Here is an 18002-nt window from a genome sequence, read left to right on the forward strand (position 1 = left end):
TGTAAGCCAACCAACCTTTGTGTAAAAGGCTTTTATTACATTCCATCCAATGACGGTTGAATGTTTCAAATTAAAAAGAGGAAAACAGAAAGTCAAACATTGGGAGCAGAAAGCTTACACCAGCCGTTATTATACCTGAGCAAATTAATTGTCTTTAATCGAGCGCTCAACATTCAAATCTATCTTTAATATTGATTACACAGCTATATGCCTCAAATTCATACTGATGTGCATGTAGACTCCACCCACCATGTAGATAACTTACATAGCCCGTCACTACAACGTTAAAAAATATAGCATCAGTTTCCTTACCTTAACTGGTCTTTTTTTCCAAGGTGGAGGAGACGAAGAGCAGCAGGGAACATCATATAGAGCTGCCTCTTCCTCCCGCCAAAGCTTCTTCATTTTGGCCCAGTATGCCTGGATCTCTTCCTGAAAAGCAAAATATAACAACATTTTGTTGCGTCAACCAAACACATAGACGTCATTACGTTTCACTGTAACACTAAATTATAACAAGCAGTGGTGTTTACTCTACAAGCTTTTGCCTTTACCTGACTGTGTAAAGCACCATGTGTTTTCTTTATTTATATGGGTTTAAGACAACTTGCACTTTGATATGACTGTGAGCTCTATATGGCTGTGTTATTTAAATTCAAAGTATTTTGCCCGGCTCAAGGCCCTCAGGCATCACTTTTCTGTCAAGCTATTCATGTGACGACTACTCATCGCTGCATATTGGTGGATGCATACTCTGTTGCAAGTACCCCACGCTATCAGTGCTATTTCAAACCTAGTCATATAGTTGAGGGCACCGCTCATGCACCGCTCACTCCAGAAATTGTACTCGCAAGTGCACCTGCATCATTGTACTTCATTCTGACACTCCTCTTATCTATGAGGGCACTGATTCTATGAACAGCTTCCTGCCATCATCTGAGCTCACAAGTGCCAGTGCTTTACTGTACCCTGACGCACCTCTCTACTGTGCGTAGGCTGCTTCACATCAGGCTGCGTGCGTGCGCATGTACACACGAACACTGCAGAGATTCATGAACACTACACCCTATATAAACCACGCACACAGACTCCTGAGTACTAAATAAAGGCTGCATTTTAATGTGCTTTTTTTTAAAAAAATGTGCAACATTGGACGCAAAAGCGTGACTTTGAGTCTTTTTGTTCAAGATTCTGGGAAGATTTTTTTTAAATGGAGATATATATTTGAGTCGGGTGTGTGAGAACAGCTCATGAGACACGGGGGTTGGCTTGTCACATTCACATCATATTATCATCTCTGCGCCCCTCTCATGGATTAGTACGGACATGTGAAGGGCTTGTGCCCGGGGCATAGACCGCTCTTTTTAGGTACCGACGAGAGGTGCCCTGCATTTAAATACGAAGGCACTTTCCCCTCTTGCACGCTCAGCGCTATCGACAAGAGCTGGGGGTGTTATAAATACATGTGTGCAAGCCGAGGGGCACAGTCAAACTCCACACAAATAACCGTCAATATTAAGTGTAATTGAAATAAACTCTGAGTCAATAGAAAAAAAAACACACACTACAAAAGAAAAGAGTTTATTTAAATTACACATAATAATAATAATAATAATAATGATAATAATAATAATAACGAGCATTTGCAACGCAATAGTTCTCGCATTTATGACAAAGCCTTTTATTTATGTTTTACAAACCAAAACATAAATAAAAGGCATCGTCATTTCAATGCCAATAACTCAAACTCGCACACATGCGATCAAACCTTACACATCCTGGCAGTGGGAGAAAGCATCAAGAAAGTCCTAAAGTCACAGTGCAGGCTTTATTGTCATACTAAAAAAACAAGTTACAATAAAACACGTTGAATGTCCACTGAGGTGAATGGGGTCACACTTTTGAACTTCAAGCAAACAGAGAATCAACTGGTGGTCTGCCGATAGACAAGTGTAAAGCATTTGTGCTTTTGGTGTATTTTTATCCCTATTTAGATTTTTACAAATTTCAAACCCAGAAAAGAATACCCTGTTTACCTGTTGATGTTGCCTTGTAACTTTAAAACAGCTTGAGCAAGTTCTCCTTTCTGATAAGTGTCCTTGCACGAGACTTTGTACTCACTTGTACATGTGCAAGAGAACGACCTTGGACAATGTGGCAGAGCAGAGGCTAAACACACGTGATTAAGTTCTTCTGAACAGCCTCAGCCCTACCGGGTTGCCTGGTGCCCTTCCCCTTCGCCTGTCCCATTTCCAGTAGTGTTGAGAGATCACAAGTATTTTGAAGATATACCACTGTATGCCTCTTTTGTTTAAACAACATATAATATTAACTAGACGAGCACATATTTCAGCCTCTTGAGTTGCATGGTATAGTGTGGTGCTATTGGCGCGTCACACTACATTGAAGTCACTGCACTAGTTAGAACTCCCTATAGTTTGCTTCAGGAAGTTGTCGGTGGGGACACGGCTGTGATGGGCACCAAAGCTAAGGTTGGAGAAAGAGGCCGTGCGCCTTTCTTTTATGAACACAGCGCCACTTCATGGCTTCAAACATGAAGCGCAGGAAGCTGTCGGGTGCAGGGGACAGCACTGATGGGCATGGAAACTGACCAGGAACAGCCTTTTTAAGGTCGGAGGAAGTGGGCGTGCACCTTTATTTTATGAACACAGCGCCCGCTTCACGGCTTTATGAAACGGCTTCATGACACAAAGCGCAGTGGTCGGGAAGAGACTGGCTGTGTTATAAGAAAACACATGCACTAGTGACACACAGCAGATCTCCCCGGTTGCAGCAAGCAGCGACGGTGGATAGAGGGACTGGAGGGGCGGGGTGAGTATAGGCTGAAAACAAGCTGCAAGCGGTTGGATTTTCAGATGATCCTCGTTAGCTTAAAGCAATTAACGAGGATCAGCTGAAAACACAAGCGCTAATTAAATAAACACACACGTTTTGCAGCCTTCTACAGTTATATTAATGGGGACTGATTTCCGAGCCAAGGGGATGTTCACAGTGGCGGATCCTTCCTTCCTTCTCCTTCATGGCTGGGCTACTAGGTGAAAGAGGCGAAGACAGTTGCTGGGGGAAGCATCGGGGTATGGCGTAAGGGAGGATGAGGGTTGGCCCGATACAGGGGAAAACAAGCAGTGACAAGAGCAACGGCGAAAGCCAGCGGGAGTTACAGCAAATAATTAGTGCTGTGGCCCAAGTAATGGGGAGGCACATTTGGGCTACACAGAACAGCACCTGTGTTGTCAATTTCAAGTAAAAAAAACAATGTTTGCCTGCCAAGTGCAGAACAAAAGAAAGGCGAGAGTGCGCCGTATTAAAGCTATAGCACCTTGTGTAAGAAAAATTAAAAATGTTTTAGTTACACTGCATCCGTCAGCCGCTTGAATGCTTCCATATATTCGGTCAATGTAAAAATGCACTTGTATTAAAGCACAGCGGGAGGAGGCTGTGGGCGTGTTGATTGTATGGCCATAGTATTGTAAAAGCAGGTGCCCAGGGACGGAGGGTGCTGCGGGGTCGACTTTGAAATGAACCCATGAGGAGCGGCGTGCTGATTATGTATGATTAACAGCGTGGCGCTCGTGGTTAGCTCCGTGCTAATTATGTATGCAAGTGAGTGTGACATCCTGCAAATCAGCATGTCGGGCTGGAAAAATCATAGAAGAAAGTTCCCCTCGGAGACACATGAAGCACGAGAGCGGACGAAAACTGTAGTTAGGGAAGTGATGTATCGCATCGACAGGCAACAATAAGCCAGCTAACAAGAGCAATGCCCCAGTTAACAAATGGCAAGCGGCAGGAGAAATTACCCTCGATATTGTATTTACTACAGGTCTTGCGACGGTGCATGCGCTGTCTAGGCTCGACCTAAAAAGGGCAGTCAGACAAGCTCAGCCGCAAAGAGGTCCTGCAGGTTTGGTACCCCGAGGCACCCCTTTCATTAGCTCTGGCGCCACAGAGAACAGCGAGCACGCAGACATTTCACTGCTCAAGGGATCATGACTCGGACTCCTAGTGTACTTCATGCACTCATCTCTCACACCTAAATATATTCAGGCGTGAAACAGCCAAAATGAAGCAGTTTTTCGCTGCAATAAGAGGAAGTCTCCCTGCTGTTGGGTCTAATGGCATGTATGGGAGCAGTCACGTATGCATCTCTTGTCTCGTTTTTCTGTCTCCTCGGCCTCCTTTCCTCTACCCCTTTCCGTTACTTATCAGTATTCTCCCTGTCTATTACTCATGAGATATATCCCTTCTCGCTCTAGCTTACCATATTCTCTCTCTCCTTTCTCTGCTTCTTTTTTTTTGTGAACGTGTCCTTCCCTTTTCCCTTTTCCTTTCTTCCGCCTCTCCCTGCTCCTCAAATCACTTGTGCTCCCTTTCTTATGTATCCTCCCATTTTCTCACTTTCCTGCCCCCCTGCTTTCTGGCCTCTCTTTATGGGCACTTCAGCTGTTTGAATTTGGCTCCGTCGTTGTGATGAATTGATTCAAGTTTGTAGGCTCTTCGTGTGACGGAACTAGTGTGCCGCTACATGGAGAATAAAAGCAGTGGCTGCTAAAATTATGACATGATGTGAACGCAGAGGTTTCACTCCTTTACTGTTGCACCGGTCGTCAGCCCTGTCAGCCATGTTACATTATTTATTCATGTTCCAAATTAAGCAATGCTAGTAAGTGGCGTGTCTAATAAACTGTTAATACACAGTAAGTAGGGGGTAGAGAGGTGCAGATACTCAGGAAATGAGGTGCCGCGAGAAGGGATGAGCAGGAATAAGAAACGAGCTCTTCAGAATGCGCGCCCTTCTCTGGACTCCGGTCCCCTCGGCTTCATCATTTCTGAATCTTAGGTAGTTCGGTTCAATGCAAACTTCCATCGGAAGGGAATTCCACAGAGGGGGGGTCAGAAAAGCTTTTGCTTTTCACTCTTTTAGTCTGCAGGAAAACGTCCTGGTAGGAAGAGCCACACTCTGAGATATTACGGCGCGTGCCGGCCGGGTCATACCTTTTAATTAAGGACAACACAAAAGCAAGGCCCTGCTTGTAAATCGCTCAATATTTGCTACACAAGCAATCTCAAACTGGATTATTTGTGTGGCAGAGAGTCGGCGAATGTTTTAAAGTGTAGGGGTGGATGACTAACATGAAGTTTATGAAGAAGAGAGGATGGAGACCGACCCAGGATGTCGATGATGCTGGCACAGCAACCGAACAGATGTTTACTATGTGTTAAGTCACTCACTCTCTCTCTACTTGTGCAGACTAGGAAGGGTGGCTGCCCGATTTGCTCAGCAACAACAGAATGACCAATCACTGCATAGCTTAACAATAAGCCATTACACTGATTGGCCATTGCTACGTTGGGCTCATCATGTAACTGTGACATGAGTGACGCCACCGGCCCTGCACGACATGAGCCCCAGGTTACATTATTAATACCATTTTAACTTTCAAACTTTTAAATTTGTACTTTATTTAAAAGTTTTAAAGTTTAAATGGTTTAATAATTAGTGGGGCAACGCTCCTCCCCCCTAACGGAGAAGCCGCCGCTGATTTTGTGTATTACCTCCTGTGCTTCATGCTGTCATTCATATCACCCATGGTTTCCGCATTGTACTTCCTGTTTCTTCCCAATTGCTATTGGCAGAAGGTCTGTCCGGGAACCATAAGAGGGATGTCCGCAGTCCCCTCGCTGCAGACAGTGTTGCCAGATTGGGTTTTTTCCCGCACAATTGGGTGACTTTTTACCCAGTTGTGCGGGAAAAATCCATGCCTGGCGGGGGCTACTTTCTGGGCTAGAATTAAAAGGGTGTGCGCAATTTTACTGGCCTGGGTGGGCGCCGACCACGAGGAGTCCGTGGCGTTGTGGTGGCAGTCACTGTCAGTGGCAAATGAGAGTGCAGCGCGCGCTGAGAGACTGCTACTCATTAGAGGTCCGATCCTGGGCCTGCCTGTGCGCACATGATGACCCCGCCCACCCTAGAGCAGCAGCCAGCCAGCAGGCATGCATCATGACCATGATGGCGTACGTGATGTTGTACAGAACGCTAACTTGTTACGTAGGTGCACTCACTCCTATTTTGCACATGCGTGCTGCACCGCCGCACGCACCACCCAGAGGGGTCACCTAGCTTTGTTGTTGCTGTCAACTTGTGTGGGCGGGCACTGCGGGCCAATGTGGGGGTCCCCCAGGGCTGTCAATCCAGTAGCACGCGAAAACGCTACCAATGACGGCCCTGAGTATCATTTTTTGGCCAGCCCCTGCGGTTCTCATATAATGCTGGGACTGAGTGACGTGAGTGAGCTCTTACTTTCGGCGCAGCACTCGGCTCAACGGTGGACGCATGATCATCATCATCATCATCATGAGGAGTCGGACGCACGTGGTGTCACTGCTGCTGCCGCCCACTGTGGTCCACTGGTCACCCAGGCCACAGTCAGCAGGCGGCGGGGGGCGGTGCTCGCAGGCAGCGCTCTCTGCGCAGCGCAGGCTAGCCAGCCCATTGACAGTGAGCCCACCACCAGTCAACAGCACAGCCTGGAGTCACGCAGCACAGCAGCAGGCTGCCCGGCGGCGCCCACAGTTGCCTAGTCCGGACTTCGACGCCCGACCTCAGGTGAGTTAGAGTGAGGCAGAGGCGAAAATTTCAGGGGGGGGGGGGGGGGGGGGTGGGTGTAAGAAAACATTTCGAGGGGGGGCTGAGTCTTTAAGCAATAGACAGAGTGGAGATTGGGGCAGGGAATTAAGGGCGCGTGCATTTGTAGATAGGGTGACCAACCGTCCATAAATTTCACAGACCGTCCGTAATTTGGACCTATCCGAGGCAACGTGGAAACCCCAGCGACACTGTCAGAGGCCGTGATTGCCTGTCAACTGAAGGAGCAGACGGCGACTCCCGCCCGCTGGAGGGAAAGACAGGCTGTGGGGCAGCCGAGCGAGAGACCGGCCGGGCTCACCCACACACAGCACCGCTGTGGTCCTGCAGGAGGCGCCAACTTTAAGTTCGGGGCGCCAGCTGAGGAACAGAGTTCGAGACCACTGGCTGCACTTTGCCCACGGGCAGATGAAAGGAATGTGCAAACACGCCAATGCTGGTACAGAATCTAGTTAATTCAAAGAAGCTGGTGAAACAAGTTGAAAAGAAGGGCCTAGAGTTCTTTCAATCTCATCATTTTAGAAAAGTGCAGTTTCAATATTATATTCAAGGAAGCCATGGTTGCTGCATTTTTATTTCATGCAACTAACAACCATTAACAAAGCAAATAGTTCTGGCTTGATGTAGGTGTAACGTTACTTGTGATATATATCTGGATGAAGTGACAGAAGAGGCAAAATACCAGTCCGGCGACACACAATGCTAAGCACAGATTTTTAGCTTATTTGTTTTAAGCAACACCATTAATTACATCAGACACGCCTTTTGGAGAGACCCCCAGTTTTTTCATCCCGCTTAAAACCCTGGAAACACCATGTCACAATCACCTCATGGCCTGGCACTGTGCATCATGCATGACTCATGACTTCCACTTTTTCAGATTGTCTATGTGCAGGTGCACAGTGAACCCTCCCCCACTCCACCCCTTGCTTTAGGAAAACAGCAAGGGCGAAATTCTTGATGGGCCTCTTCTGTCTGCAACTCTGCAGACAAAGGCTCAGCTCATAATTAAGATGAAAAGGTGGGCGAGTGAGTAAGTGAAGGGATGGCTGGATGGATTAGTGAAAGGGCGAATGGATGAATGAAAGGGTGAATAGATGGATAATGAGCGAAAGGATGGATGGATGAGTGAAAGGGTGGCTGATCGGTGAGTGAATGGGTGGATGGATGAGTGAAAGGATGGATGAGTGATAGGGTCAATGGATGGATTCATGAGTGGATGAGTTGAAGTATGGGTGGATCGAAGAAAGGAAGGATGGCTAAGTGAAAGGGTCAATGAAGAGAGAAAGGGAGGATGAATGGATGCCTGAAAAGGGGACTGGGTGGTAGGATGAGTAACTGGGTGGATGGATGAGTAAGTGAAAGGATGGCTGGATGGGTGAGTGGATAAATGGCTGGATGGATTAGTAGATGGTTGGGTGGAAGAGTGGATGGATGAGTGTACAGATGGATAGGGTGAAAGGGTGGATGAATGGATGAGTGAAAGTGTGGATGGAGGGATGGATGAGTGAAATGATGGATGGAAAGATACGTACGTTTTCAAATGGATGAATATGTTTGGATATAGATGGAATTACTTATACACTATTACGCGACCTCCTGTGATGTGTCTGTAAAACGTACCTTTTGTCCTGAAGTTTTGTCCTGAATTTTGACCTCCCGTCCTGAATTTTTGTCCTGAATTTTGACCCTTTGTCCTGAATTTTTACACTCACCGTCCTGAATTTGCACCCATGCCAGTTGGTCACCCTATTTGTAGGAAGTGATGAATATTGATAGATGCCAGTAAGTTGACGTAGGTAAAGAGAGTGTTTTAACACCCAAACCAAAACGGACCACATCGGTTGTTCGTAGGCCAGCCCAGCTTCGAAAATGGTTGTGCAGGGGCCACCCAACCTCTCACGCATCTGCTGGCAGCACCGCGTGCGTCTGTTTACCACTGTCCTGGCATGGATCTGACACTCTGTGCTTCACCACGTTGCTGATGCCAAGGAGCGCACTGACGCACACTGTTTGCCGCTCGAACTGGAGCTGATTTCGGGGGGGGGCTGAATCTTTAAGCAATAGGCAGAGTGGAGCTGCAGGGGCTCTTAGAAGTCACAGTGAGAACTGGTCTTAAAAATTAATAGCATTAAGGCAGGTGCCCAGTTAACACCCTCCCACCATCTGTATATTAAATAGAATGTATATTTGTCGCTAAAGTTGTTTCCGAGGACAATTTGTGCATAATTGGAGACTTGCTAATTTGGGCTGGTTTTTGGGCTGAAACTGGTCTTATTGGCCTTTTTTTGGGCTTATATTTGAGCGGCTTTGGGCTTGGGACGGGTCTAAAAATCTGGCAACACTGGCTGCAGATTATTTTCGAGCAGTGTGAGGAAACGGAGCTGCGGAGTGAGGCTTCGTTGCGGTTAGGTTTCTTGCAGAGTTTTGTGTGTTCTCTGGTAACAGTGCACTTTTACACACTTGATATGGGATTACAAGTGCTAGAATCCCTTCTGTGATGCTCTTTATTTTTTGCTATGGGATCAGTATAAGCTGCCGTTGAACTTTTGATTTAGTGTTAAGAACGCGTCGGCGTTCAAAGTTCAAGATCAGCCGATCTCGGGGTGGAGAATTTCCTCTGCAATTTTTGCCTTGTTATTCGGCAGCAGATAGTAGAGTCTCAGCTGAGACGCGATCCTTGTGAAAGATTGTGTGATAATTGGCTTCAATGGGCTGACAATACCATTCGGATAACGATACATTTGGATAACGATACATTAGGGTGAGGAGAAGCCCTCCATCTTAGGTTATTTTTTGTTACTTGTCCTTGATACTTTCCGGAATCCTGTTTCTTGATTGAGGTTGAGCTATACAAGAAAAAGACATTCCGTTTGATGCCCTTGGAATTTATTCAGAATCTAATGAAGTACACACGAAGGAATCTATTAATAGAGTAATTCTCTGCTGTTTTCATTTTGCCTATTAACAGGGGGTCAGAAACAAGAGGAATCTATGATTTAGGTCTCCATGGTCTTGTGAACAATCTTGGATTATAATGTCATGTGTTTTTTCAGGTATTGATGAAAATATACATAGATATATATAATGATATGTCAATTCTAGGGTGGTGGTATCATTGAAGATAATCTTATCATTTTCTTTTTAGGTCTCCTTCCCAGCTGTTCCCTTCTATCCCTCGCTCGAGCTGATTATTACAATCAGAAGTGAAACGATCAAGAGGTTGACCAGTAGTGAGCATCACATCAACTCCAAAGTATCTACAGACTGACAACCTGAGACATTTATTAAAGTGCAACTTTGGTGGGTGGCACAATGAGTGGTGAGACCTATTAATGGTATTTATGTTTTTAATTTAAAGGCCCTGGGGGGATGTATTACCATTTACTAGGGACTTATAAGTAAATTTAAAGTATCAATCAGGAATACACCAATTTTACCATATTTTAGGAAAGAGCACATGCACTTCATCACTGGTTAGCAGGGCAAAAGTCCTAATGGCAACCAAAACAAGGTCAATAACAGAAAATAACAAGCATTTGAAATGCAATAGGTCTCGCATTATAAAAGTGTGAGCAGTTGGCATGGCTAATAATAATGCAACACTAGCTATTGGCATTGTAAATGATGATGGCATTTATTTATGTGTTTGTTTTATAAAATATATAAAAAAGGCATTGTCATGAACAATGCCAATAGCTTAAACTTTTGCAAATGCGAGACCTATTGCATTGCAAATGCTTTTTTCAGTACTGCAGGCTTTTTAAAAGTTTTAGTCACTACTCAAAATGAAATCCATTTTATCAGCGTTGCTAGTGCTCCTTTATGTTAAATGCCATAAATGAAACACAATCTTCTAAGCAGATGGCTAAGATGCATCTCCAGCCCCGATCACAGTGTCTCACTTCATGCTGGACAGTGGGCACCCGGTTTTCATGCAGCGCCAAGAAGGGGTGAACTAATGCACAGATTGAGGTCTGTCAGCCTCCGAGGCTTAAAGCATTCCTTGCAACAGTCCGCTGTGTCAAGGTATTGCCATGTGTATAGCACACACTCTGCAACAGCAAGTGGTTTCAAAGTTGGGGGCGACTTCCCAAACTTTCCCGAGGCGTTCAACGTGTTTGGTGACATTGTATTTATGCTGACAGCTCAAAAAACTGTGTGTGGTTGTGTGTGTGTGGTTGTGTGTGGTTGGGTGCGTGTGTGGTTGGGTGCGTGTGTGGTTGGGTGTGCGTGTGGTTGTATGTGTGTGGTTGTATGTGTGGTTGTATGTGTGTGGTGGTGTGTGTGTGTGGTGTGTGTGTATGTAGTTGTGTGCTTGTGTGGTTGTGTGTGGTTGTGTGTGTGTGGTTGTGTGTGTGTGGTTGAGTGTGTGTGGTTGAGTGTGTGTGTGGTTGTGTGTAGTTGCATGTGTGTGTGTGTGGTGTTGTGTGTGTGTGGTTGTATGTGGTGGGTGTGTGTGTGTCGTGGTTGTGTGTGTGCTTGTGTGTGTGGTTGTGTGCGTGTGTGGTTGGGTGTGTTTATGTGTGTGGTTGTGTGTGGTTGAGTGTGTGTGTGGTTGGGTGAGTGGTTGGGTGTGGTTGTGTGTGTGGTTGTGTGTGTGGTTGTGTGTGTGTGTCATTGTGGTTGTGTGTGTGTGCTTGTGTGTGGTTGTGTGTGTGGGGTTGGGTGTGTTTATGTGGGTATGGTTGAGTATGTGTGTGTGGTTGTGTGTATGTGTTTGTGTGTGGTTGTATGTGTGTGGCTGTGTGTGTGGTTCTTTTGTGTGTGTGTGGTTTTGTGTGTGTGTGTGGTTGTGTGTGCTTGGCCAGTTATTTAGTGGACTGGGAGAGAGCAACTGTGAAAACTAAGGAAGCAGTGTTGGAAAGGGTGAACAAAAATGTTTCCCCGTGTAATTTATTTGTTTGAGTTATAAACGTAGAGTAAATGAAATGTTACTAAAGTATATATAAATTAATTTGTACATTTTTGTCTTGAGTACAGTGATATTTAGTCTTTCCCCATTAATGGAATCCATATATTTATTGTTGAGTTTCTTACGTGACAGATCATGAAACATCTATATTTTCTCATATTGAATATACAGTAAAGAGTCCCAAATATAAAGGTGTATAACGTATTTTTAAAAGAAATCAAAATTCTGCTTAATCGACATAAATCTGGAAATCCTTCCAACAATATCCTGCCTGAGGAAAGAGGGCGGAGGTTGGACCTTTGAACAATTACTATCCCTCTGAACATCTTATCAACAATGCCGCGCACTCGTATTAATACGCTGTAATGTCCAAGGATGTTGTGACCCTAGTCTGCTAAATTTAGATGATGCTTGCAAGGCTCAGTAGGCCCTTACTAACCCGCAACTTGGCTGACTATGGGAGACTTAAATAAACAAGTGCAGTGAAGTCAAATCAGCCAGAAGATTCAACCTGTATTACATAGTGACATCTATTGTAGCTCCTGGAAATATTAAAATCCATTCACAATGTTGGCACAGGCTTGATAGGTGAGAAGCATATGCCACTAAAAAGTAAGAGGACTGCATATTTTTAGCAAAGGGCCCGCGACTAAGAGCCCCTTGTAGATTAGGCCAAGGGATTTGTTCCCATCTTTAAGCAATCGTGATTAGGAAGAAATTCACGTGTAGTGAGAGCACTGGAGGTGTACATGGAATTGGTAGTGCGTTGTGGTGCCTACCAGGGCTATATTTGGAAAAGCATTTATTATAACATCATTTTGTTTTAGTGATTTCTCCTAAGGCTCCAGAAATATCTGTGAGAAGGTAAATAAGCCCTATACACTATATGCTGTCATTGGTGTATTTCATTCCATGTCTAAATTTCGGCACAAATGTTCGCTTAAAGTCCACATTCCAGTTGGCTCTTTCAGATCTAGATTAAATCTGTTTACAGTAGACAATAAATGTGAGACAGTACTGCAGTGTGTGAGACAGTAGTGCAGTGTGTGAGTGTAGTGTGTGAGTGCAGTGTGTGTAAGAAAGAGCAGTGTGTGTGTGAGACAGCAGTGTGTGTGTGAGAGCAGTATGTGTGTGAGACAGCAGTGTGTGTGTGAGAGACAGCAGTGTGTGTGTCGTACTGAGAGCATGGTGTGTGAGAGAGAGTGAGATAGACAAGAAAAATAAATGTTTGCTCCAGCAATGGCGGGCACACTGGATGACCGAACAATCATAGGCATTTGTAATGTATTGAACTGTGGGTTGGAAGAACAGCCCATACACAGGATCTTAGCAGGTAAGTATAGGTTTATTGAGGCTTTACACAACATTAGCATTGGGAGAGCGCTGGGGAACGTCTGGCGCGCTCGCGGGCTCGGCGCAATATATCGGCACCCATAATGGCCGCCGCGCTCCACGTCATCACGTCATGTGTGAAGACTAGAGCGCGACGCTACATATCTCCCTTCTTTACGGATAAACATTTTTCAATTAAAGATACATTCTACTTGCGTGCGTACTCATTCCCGTCTCCCATCTCAAAGTCTCTATACTTCGACGGTCTTACCACTGTCCTTCCGGTACGGGTGCGTCTCACTGGGGTGCCAGGTGTGTGCTCGGTCCCCTCTTGGGAGCTTCTCGCCTCCCCACCTTCAGTACTCAGGGGAACTCCCCTGCTGGAAGATCCACTGTAGATTTCCGAGAGCTCCGAGGCACCCAGGTCGCTCCCTACTTCTGCTTCTGCATCTCTCTCTCTTTCTCCGGGACTGCCTGTGCTTGTGTCCACCGGGTTGGCTTCAGTCCCTTGAGTCTGGGGAGGTATCACCTGTTCTTGATCTTATGGCACTTGGACATCCTGTCCTGTGACCAAACCTTCCCATCGGTCAGTAGGGCTGACCAGTTATAAACTTCTTCCACTTGCAAGGGTGCGCTGAAATGCTGTCCCCATTTCTCCTTAACTGGGCTAGTTTGACTCAAACCCATTCTCCCCTCTTTAGCTCCGTCTCCTTGACATTTCTTCTTTTATTGTAGTGTTCCGTGTATATTCTTTGTGCTTTTTCTAGATTGTGGTGCACTACTGCAGGGGACCACTTGCTCGTGATGGTGCGCTCCTTCCATGCTACATTGTCTTTCGTGAATGGGTCTCTACCCCTTAGGATTTTGAAGGGGCTGTATCCCGTGCTGGTCGGGGTAATCCTATACACCCACAACATGCTCTTCAATTCCTTCTCCCAGTCCTTTCCAGTCCCAATCGCTGATTTTACGGACCCCATAATGACTCGGTTAAACCTCTCGGCTAGTCCATTTCCTGCTGGATGGTATATGGATGTGTGTTTAACCTTAATACCATTCCTTCCCATGTATGCATTCCACTTGTCTGATACAAATTGAGGCCCATTGTCACTTAGGAGGGAGCGTGGAATACCTTCCCTAAGGAAAACAGCCGTTAGGAACTTCAATATTTTGTCAGTGTCCATGTCTTCTTGTACGTCCACCTCCGGCCACTTGGAGTACCGGTCTACGAGTACTAACACATATTTCTGGATTCCCTGGCCATCCAATATCGAACCCAGGATGTCTATCGATAGGTCCTCCCATGGGTTCTCAGGGTTGTCATACTTTCCTAAGGGTGGTCGCATCAGGCTCTGAGACTTGTCCGCTCTTTGGCATAGGGCACACTCTTGCACGTGCCTTTCTATCTGGTTGTCCATCGCCGGCCACCAGTACATCTGCTTCGCCCTCAGCTTAGTCTTTACGATGCCCAGGTGACCCTCGTGGATGAGAGCCAGAAGATGCGGGATCAACTTGTTGGGGGAGCTACCTTCTCTCCTCTTCTCAGGAAGATCCCTTGGTCGCAAACTGACAACTCTTCTCTTACTTCAAAGAATTTTCTGAGCGCCGCCCCTATTGCCTCTTTTCCGGCCATCCCCTTAGTATGCATTGCTTGACTACCCCTATGTTTGTGTCGGTCTCGTACGCTTCCTTCCACTCTTGTTCACTTATCACGCGTTCGTGATCTTCCTTGAACGCCACTTTGGTATCCTCCTCTTCGGACGTGCTTGGAGCTTCCTCCATGGCTGATGCTCGACTGAGGTAGTCGGCTACTTTGTTCTTTTGTCCTGGGATGTGTTCCACATCATATCTATAGTCTAATAATTTCAACATCATCTTCGCGATGCGGGGTGTCGCCGTAGCATGTCCTGACAACGTGAGGACCTTGACCAGGGGCTTGTGGTCTGTTCTCAACTTGAATCTCGTGCCCCATAGGAACTGGCGGAACTTTTCCATGGTCCAGACTACTGCCAACATTTCCTTTTCTATCACGCTATACTTCTGTTCCGTGGCCGACAACGATCTAGATGCGAAGCTGAGGGTGGACAGTTCTCCTCCTTTCAACTCCTGCATTAGGACTGCTCCCAGGCCCCGCTCGCTAGCGTCCGTTGTCAATACGGATCTGGCTTGCTGATCGTATCCACACAGAGGTACGGCCGTGCTGATGTCCGTCTTTATACTTTGGAACTCTTCTTGTTTTTCCTTCGTCCACTCGAAATTGGTCTTGTCCCGTAGAAGTTGTTGCAAGTGGTGTGTTTTCATAGCGAAGTGCTGTACGAATTTGCTGTAGAACTCGGCCATGCCTAGGAATGACCTGACTTCCTCCTTGGTGGTGGTGCTTCACATATCGCCTTGACATTGGACTGTTTGGGTTTGATGCCTTGGTCGCTGATCACATGCCCTAAGTACGTGACAGACGTCATACCAAACCGGCACTTGTCCCATTCTGCCGTGAGTCCATTGCGTTCCAGGACTTGTAGAACGTTGGACAACTTGGCATCGTGGTCAGCTTTATTCATGAACGCAGAATTTTCAAACAGAAGTTTGAACAAAGGCGCACTATACACCAGCCCTGTAAGGTGCAAATTTTCAATGTAGCTAGATTTGAGCAAGTAATCAATAAATCAGAATACTAATACAATGAATTGCGTATGATAATGTAGTCCAAACATTTAATGACAGTGTCAAATGAAAAACAATGTCAAATGAAAAACAAATACAATGTTGTCATACGAAATAGAACTCATGAAGGTTGCGATGTCAGAGGTCAGTTCATATTACATGGCGAGTGTCAATGCTCTTCAAACAAAACTTCACAAGTGTCTATAAAGCAGAAGTCAAGAATCTTCTTTATTTTCTTGTTCCGAAAATTTCAAAAGAATAAATGCTTTCAAAACAACATCATGGCGTCCCAATGCATTTCGGTATCAAAACCTTCGTCAGGGGAATGCTGAAAGAATACATGTGTATATGTATATAATTCATATATAAAATTAGTTTCTGAGATGCAAACAAGTATAATGTGAAAAGCAAGTAATGTATTACACATATAACATTGTTAAAGCCTTAACATCCAGTATTATACCAGCCAATTACATATTTGGTAATAAAACAAAAACAATCGGTAATCTGAAACAAAACTTTTTTGAAACAGAGCACTTGAAAACATGCAGACAAATGTTCACATTTATGCCCAAATGCACTTCGTGTGATAAGCATGAAAAAAACATGAAAAAACATCAAAAAGGATTTATTGTGAAGGGCCACCGAAACCACATGAACGCAGCAGTGTAAAAGGCCAGAGATAGAGTGAGCGTCTACGTAATTTCCACTAATCCACAATACACCAATATAAAGTGATATCCTCAAATAAATGTGAAGGGAGGGCTCACCTCCGAAAGTCTCTGAACACTTGAAAGTGTCAAACACGAATATTTTGTTACCAACTGACGATACTGAAGGAATCAAGGGGAACAAACAGAGGTATTACCTAAAGGTGTCTGGCATCCAAGGCCAAAAAGATTCAAAGTGTTCAACGTAGAGAATGTAAAGGGTTCCCACTTACTTAACCGCTGTTTGCCAAACGCATGCACATAGAGTGCACCGCTAACCCGGAAGTTTGCGGTGACGATGTATCGTAGGTGTCTGTGTGAATAATGAGGGCAGCAATGAGTCCATAAGTTACCGAAAGTTATCTCTGCTAGAGAACTAATCAAATAGTGAGTGCCATGGCACTGTGTTCAGTTACCTGCATCAATATGTTTCACAGTTCCTCCGCGGGGTTCAGTTTGCTCAAAGTAACAGCAGCAAGGATGTGTAACCGTGCGAAAGCGATGCCGTAGTGAATATAGAGAAAGGACTACGTAACGTACGTCAGTATGTGCCTAACATAGAGAGAGGACTGATCTGAGAAGTGAAACTGCTCAAAGTGTAAAAACAGATAAATCTAAAACAAATCGAGTGTACGAAAACTAAAGCCACATGTACAAATAATGATGTGAATCAAAAGCGTCTGGAGAGTATACAAAGAGATAAGAGGTAAACACCACAGTACACCATGGGGAATCAAGAGGGTAAAGAAAACAGCTGAAAAGACAGGAGTATAAGAGTGTGAAAAAAACTACACAGATGAAATAAAATAGACGAACATAACTCACAAAAGAAACCTCATAAGCAAAAAGACACATTAAATCTAAACATTTCTGTAATCGATCCGCGCTTTTCAAATCTCCATATATACAAACAGGATAATGAAATGTAGAAAGTTATGTGAAAAAATGTGTTAATTAGCAGCTAGCTATTAACAATCACATATTATCAGAGAAAATGAATTAATTCAATTTTATCATTCAGACCACACGGGCTTAGGGTTTTCAAAAAACGAATCCAGAAAGTTTCTCTTTGTGCCAAATGTTTGTTTGGGTCAACATGTGCTAGTACCGATACTTGTTCAAGAACAGTGAACCGTAATTGAGGTATGGTGTGTTTATGTGTGAACCAGTGTGCTGCTAAACAGGATTTCATGTTGGATGTGCGAATGGAGCTTTTATGTTCGGTCACCCTTATTTTTATCTTCCTGGTGGTCCTCCCCACATAAACCAGTCCACAAGGACATTTGATGGCGTATATCACCATTGCTGTGTTACAATCAGAAGAGTGTTTTAGCTTGATAGGTTTGCCCGTGTGAGGATGTGTGAATGTATCACCAACCATCACATTGCCACAGTGTCCGCAATTGTAACACTTTCTCATGCCTAATCGAGTGGAATTGACAGATTCTTGCCTCTTTTTGGCTAGAATTTCCTTAATGTTTTTGGATCTGGAGAATGCGAAGATGGGTGTTGCACAAAAAACTTCTTTAAAATCATGTTCTTGTTCAATGATCTCCCATCGTTTAAGAATGCACCGTTTGATCGACGTAGCGGCTGTGGAATATTTTAAAACACAGACCTCCCGTTTGGAAACAGGTTTAACAGTTTTCTTGAGAAGCTGCGATCTGTCCATACTGTATGCTTTCTGTTTGGCTGCTTCTAGAACTGATGTAGGGTAACC

General features: G+C 44.9%; 1 protein-coding gene across 8 annotated transcripts in view; it reads right to left on the reverse strand.

The window, feature by feature from the left end:
* Positions 1 to 18002, reverse strand: part of LOC146811006 (uncharacterized) — a 1023327-nt gene that overhangs the window by 517989 nt on the left and 487336 nt on the right. For all 8 annotated transcript variants that reach the window (XR_014965769.1, XR_014965768.1, XM_085614480.1 and 5 more), the window contains one exon: positions 313 to 432. Coding sequence is in view for 6 of the 8 variants with exons in the window: in XM_085614480.1 (XP_085470606.1) it covers positions 313 to 405 (93 nt within the window). In the remaining 2 variants the exon portion in view is untranslated. The remainder of the gene's footprint in view (positions 1 to 312; positions 433 to 18002) is intronic.

Source organism: Triturus cristatus, chromosome 7, assembly GCF_964204655.1.
Source record: "Triturus cristatus chromosome 7, aTriCri1.1, whole genome shotgun sequence".
NCBI lineage: Eukaryota > Metazoa > Chordata > Amphibia > Caudata > Salamandridae > Triturus > Triturus cristatus.